The 5,585-nt window shown below is 45.7% G+C and overlaps 1 protein-coding gene across 3 annotated transcripts in view; it reads right to left on the bottom strand.

Annotated features, from left to right (window-relative positions):
- The window catches only part of LOC111951922 (tau-tubulin kinase 1-like), a 41,299-nt gene that overhangs the window by 18,396 nt on the left and 17,318 nt on the right, over nucleotides 1–5,585 (bottom strand). For all 3 annotated transcript variants that reach the window (XM_023970273.2, XM_023970272.2, XM_023970274.2), the window contains 2 exons: nucleotides 4,996–5,180; nucleotides 2,505–3,039 (listed from right to left, as the gene is read on the bottom strand). In XM_023970273.2, coding sequence (XP_023826041.1) covers nucleotides 2,505–3,039; nucleotides 4,996–5,180 — 720 coding nt within the window. The remainder of the gene's footprint in view (nucleotides 1–2,504; nucleotides 3,040–4,995; nucleotides 5,181–5,585) is intronic.

The following is a 5,585-nucleotide window of genomic DNA, read 5'->3' as shown; positions in this document are numbered from 1 at the left end:
GCGACTGTGCGTCTCTGCACGTCTGGGTCTCTGCGCGTCTGGGTGTCTCGGGTCTCTGTCTGTTATGTGTGTCTGGTCTCTGTCTGTATGTGTATCGGTCTCTGCGTCTGAGCGACTGGGTCTCTGTGCGTCTGGGTGTCCGGGCGCTGTCTCGGGCGTCTGGGTCTCCGGGCGTCTGGGTCTCCGTGCGCTGGTCTCCGTGCGTCTGGGCTCTCCGTGCGTCTGGGTCTCCGTGCGTCTGGGTCTCCGTGCGTCTGGGTCTCCGTGCGTCTGGGTCTCCGTGCGTCTGGGTCTCCGCTGCGTCTGGGTCTCCGTGGCGTCTGGGTCTCCGTGCGTCTGGGTCTCCGTGCGGTCTGGTCTCTGTGCGTCTGGGTCTCTATGTGTCTGGGTGCATGTTGCAGTGAGCCCACCACACGCACAGACAGCAGAACTATAAGGGGAGGGATCTCTTTTTTGGGAGGGATAAACGAGACCTATGCACAATCGTTTGGGTGGGGTTTTATTTTAAAAAGGGATGTTGTTTCGAGTGTTTCAGTTTTTGCCGACTGTCACTGGACATGGATATGCAGGTACAGGCCAATGATATTTTGGCAAGATATTTAAATCGGGTTTCGAAGAGGCAGAGATTGACATGGCGCGGAGAAAGGAGAAACATATCACTACTTGTGTTGTGGAACAGTTTTTGTGTACTGGAACAGTTTACRATCATGACCCATAACACTCCTACAGTACATGCTCCTTTGATTGACACATGTGAATCAGATACATATTTGCTATCAGAACATGCACTGACACCACAGCATCATCCTGCATCATCAGCACAAAATGGTTGAAATGGCTGCTATCTTGAACAGGTCTCTAGAAAAATATATCTTTGTATCAATGAGAAAATAATAATGATTAAACCAAATAAAAACTAAAGGGAACACTTGATATGGATATTCTATCTGTAGATGCTCTACAGACTATCAGTAACATTTCAACTATCTACTAACTCTAACCTCAGTGGTTTAAAGTACTTAAGTAAAAATACTTTCTTGGGGTTATCTGTACTTTACTTGACTTAGTACTTTACTTGACAACCTTCACTTTTTACTTCACTGCATTCCTAAAGAAAATAATGTACTTTTAACACCATACATTTACTCTGACAACCTAAATGTACTCGTTACATTTTGAATGCTGAGCAGGACACGAAAATTGTCAAATTTKATTTATCAAGAGAACATCCCTGGTCATCCCTACTGCCTCTGGCCTGGCGGACTCACTAAACACAAATYCTTTGTTTGTAAATGATGTCTGAGTGGCTATGCGTACATTTTGTTTGTAAATGATGTCTGAGTGGCTATGCGTACATTTTGTTTGTAAATGATGTCTGTAGTGGCTAATGCTACATTTTGTTTGTAAAGGATGTCTGAGTGGCTATGCGTACATTTTGAAAACAAGAAAATGGTGCCGTCTGCTTTGCTTAATATAAGGAATTTTAAATGATTTATACTTTTACTTTTGATACTGAAGTATAATTTAGCAATTACATTTACTTTTGATACTTAAGTATATTTAAAACCAAATACTTCTAGACTTTTACTCAAGTAGTATTTTACTGGCTGATTTCACCTCTACTTGAGTAACTTTCTATTAAGGTATCTGTACTTTTACTCAAGTATGACAATTGGGTACTTTTTCCACCACTGCCTAACCCTAGCTCTAAACCTGACCTTAACCCTTATCCTATCGCTAAACTTAACCCTTACACTTTATCTAAACCTAACCCTAACCGTAACCGTAGCAAGCAAGTGCTCATCAACAGATAGTTGATAGTATGACCATCTGCAGATCATTTACAGATGGAAAATCAAACTTTCACTCCACCCATTTTAGTGACGGAAATCTATGTAACTGCCCAAATGAATGTTATTAAAACTATGGCTGTAATTCAGTCATTGCAGATAACAGTTCCTCCACACTGCTGTGCTTCATGAAGTTTGTTTGCACAGCTGTGTGTCCCGGATGGAGGAAGTACATTTTCTATAGGAATCTGCAGTGCTGTCGCATACACTGGGTGACGTACTAAATACAACACTACCGGTATAAAGACAGTACCAATATTATTCATGGACTTTGTGACAGCTTTGTCATTACAGGCTTTAGTCAGTGGACAGATGAAGTGGAAATACAGTAAGCTCTGCACTGCACTGAAAATGATCAAATGAACAGTGGGTTTACATACACGTATACGGACCTTCAAAAAGTAACTACCAAAGCCTGAGAAGATTAAGAATAAGTATACCATTCTTTCAAATTGTGTCCAGTTACATTGTCGACACAGGAAATAACAGGGGAACCTAGACATAAACCCGCAAAAAGACAAACACAGATGCAGACAAAGACAGTCCATTTCAATTTAATTCGAATTTCAATTCAGTTCAAATGGACCCCAAACRAGACAAACACACACACCAACACACAAACCATTTCTCTACCCCACAGCCCATTGCTCTTACCTGTCCGTGAGCTCCAAAGTACTCCGACTGTGGCCGTGGTCTGTGTCCACGGCTATGAGGCAGAGTGTGATAACCTGGGTACCCAGGACTGGCCCCATTAGAACCCTCCCCTTCTGGCGGCGCCCCAACGACTCCTGCTCGCATCTTTGGCCTCACCACCACCTCTCCACCTCCAGCTCCCCGTAACCTCCTCCACTCCTCCATTTCGTCTAGGGGCCTCAGCTCCTCAGGTTCCTCATCGGTGGTGGGCTCAGCCCTTGGGCCCAGGAGACCCAGGAAGTCCTGGAGCTCAGTCTCCTTGTCGATGATCACCCACTCCTTGCTGTCAAAGTCTTCCTCCTCCGCGAGTGGTACAGACCGGATGAACGCGTTACTGTGGGCCTCGGGGTCGGCCACAGAGGCTACCGAGACCTCTTGACCTGGTCTACCACTGCCACCCTGCCGGTCCCCACCTCCTCCCTCCAGGGAGTGCATCTGGGCCGGCTGGGAGGACTGCACGTGGCGGGACGGGGATCCCAGGATGTCCATACGAGACCTGGTAGGGAGACACAAAATCATTGTCAAAAACCTTGGTAAATGTTCATTTTGACTGTGTGCATGTGTGTTGTGTTTTAATGTGTTGTCAGTGTATGTGTGTGTTTGTTTGTGTCCCCCGGGGGGGCCAGCGGGCTCTGAAAATGTAATAATATATTTTTTTTTGBGTGGGGYGGGGGGGGGGGGGCCTGGAGTTCACGTCACAAGCCATGGCAAAAATATTTTGAATTACAGGAGATTAGATATAAAACTGCAATTTTCCTCTCTGACACATTTCCCTCCCTTGCTCAGACCTTGCAGTGGGGCCCTGTGAAACTGTGGTACACCACTGGTCTCAGGGTAGTAAGTTAGTGGTCTGTTGAAATCCCTTAAGTGGTCGGTGGAGTTAACTCCTTCCTGGTTAGCCCTGTCCAGGGGTGACGTTGGCCGGGCCACAGGATCTCCTAACCCTGTCTCCCGACCCACGTGTCTCAGTCCCAAGTAGTTATGCTGCAATTGCTTGTATGTGCCGGGGGAGCTAGGGTCAGCCTGTCTTATCTMGTGTACCGTGATCTTAGGCTCCCACTCCATCTCTTTCTTTTTTGTTGTTGTTTCGGGACCCGTGGTCCGTATTGACGCCATTCTGGGTCCGGATCCGAACTGCAGTCGACCTGTTGAGTATGGCTGCTCTATAGCCATGGTTACTATCTGACCCTGTTGGTCATCTATGAACGTTTGAACATCTTGAAAAAACGATCTGGCCCTAATGGCCATGTACTCTTATGATCTCTACCCAATACAACCAGCAGAGGACTGGCCACCCCTCGCAGCCTGGTTCCTCTCTAGGTTTCTTCCCAGGTTCCTGTCTTCTAGGGAGTTTTTCCTAGCCAATGCTTGATCTTTGGGGGGTTACGCTGGTGCTGATGCAAAAAGGGKTTTATAACATCTATTTGATTGATTGATGTGTGGTGTGTACATAAAGTATACATATGCACAACAGTGTTTAAGTTGTCTGCACTATACACTGAGTMTACAYAACATTAGAAGCACCTTCCTAATATTGAGCTGAACCCCCTTTTGCACTCAGAACAGCGCAATTGGGGCATGTACTGTACAAGTTGTCAAAAGCATTCCACAGGGATGCTGGCCCATGTTGACTCCATTGCTTCCCAAAGTTGTGTCAAGTTGGCTGGATTTCCTTTGGATGGTGGACTATTCTTGATACACACAGGAAACTGTTGTGCATGAAAACCCCAGTAGCATTGCAATTCTTGACTCAAACCAGTGATCCAGGAACCTACTAGCATTTATTTATTTTTCCAGGTAAATTGACTGAGAACACATTCTAATTTACAGCAATGACCTGGGGAATAGTTACAGGGGAGAGGAATGAGCCAAATGTAACCTGGGGATGATTAGGTGACCAGATTGGGAATTTATCCAGGACACCAGGGTTAACACCCCTACAATAAGTGCCATGGGATCTTTTAGTGACCACAGAGTCAGGACACCGTTTAACATCCAATCCGAAAGACAGCACCCTACACAGGGCAATGCCCCCAATCACTGCTCTGGGAAAGAGTGCCTCCTACTGGCCCTCCAACACCACTTCCAGCAGCATCTGATCTCCCATCCAGGGCCCAAASAGGACCAACCCTGCTCAGCTTCAAAAGCAAGCCAGCAGCGGGATGCAGGGTGGTATGCTGCTGGCCATATCCTGTTCAAAAGCACTTAAATATTTTGTCTTGCCCATTCACCCTCTAAATGGCACACATACACAATCCATGTCTCTATTGTCTCAAGGCTTAAAAATCCTTCTTTAACCTGTCTCCTCCCCTTTATCCACACTGATTGAAGTGGATTTAACAAGTGACATCAATAAGAGATCATATCTTTCACCTGGACTCACCTGGTCAGTCTGTCATGGAAAGAGCTGGTGTTCCTAATGTTTTGTACACTCAGTGTATAGCGCCCTCACCCTCGTTTGTCGTAGATGTCTGGTCTCCCGTCTGCGGCGGACAGACGGTCTGACTCTGGGCTGTTGATCCTCCGGTACCGCAGAGCGCAGACCTGAGCACCAGTCATTTCTGGAGGAGCTCCACCCACGAGGGCATCAGGACACGTCCCTCTAGCAGGCTCCTCTTCCTCCGCAGCCAACTGCCCCTGGGGGAAAGGGCGTTTCTAGGGTTACCACTGTTAACCATCACTGTCAAGAGTTAGACCTATTGTGTACTGCAGGTATATAGCAGCTTGAACTCTATTGTAAAGGTGTTATTATTTACTTTACCATGTTTGAGCACTTTCAATTCATTGTAAACACAGTACCTGAAATACAGTTGAAGTCAGAAGTTTACATACACCTTAGCCAAATACATTTAATCTCAGTTTTTCACAATTCCTGACGTTTATTCCTAGTAAAAATGTCCTGTTTTAGGTCAGTTAGGATCACCACTTTATTTTAAGAATGTGAAATGTCAGAATAATAGTAGAGAATGATTTATTTCAGCTTTTATTTCTGTAATCACATTCCCAGTGGGTCAGAAGTTTACATACATTCAATTAGTATTT

This window comes from Salvelinus sp. IW2-2015, linkage group LG25, assembly GCF_002910315.2.
Source record: "Salvelinus sp. IW2-2015 linkage group LG25, ASM291031v2, whole genome shotgun sequence".
Taxonomy (NCBI): Eukaryota; Metazoa; Chordata; class Actinopteri; order Salmoniformes; family Salmonidae; genus Salvelinus; species Salvelinus sp. IW2-2015.
This window is presented reverse-complemented; position numbering and strand designations above follow the sequence as displayed.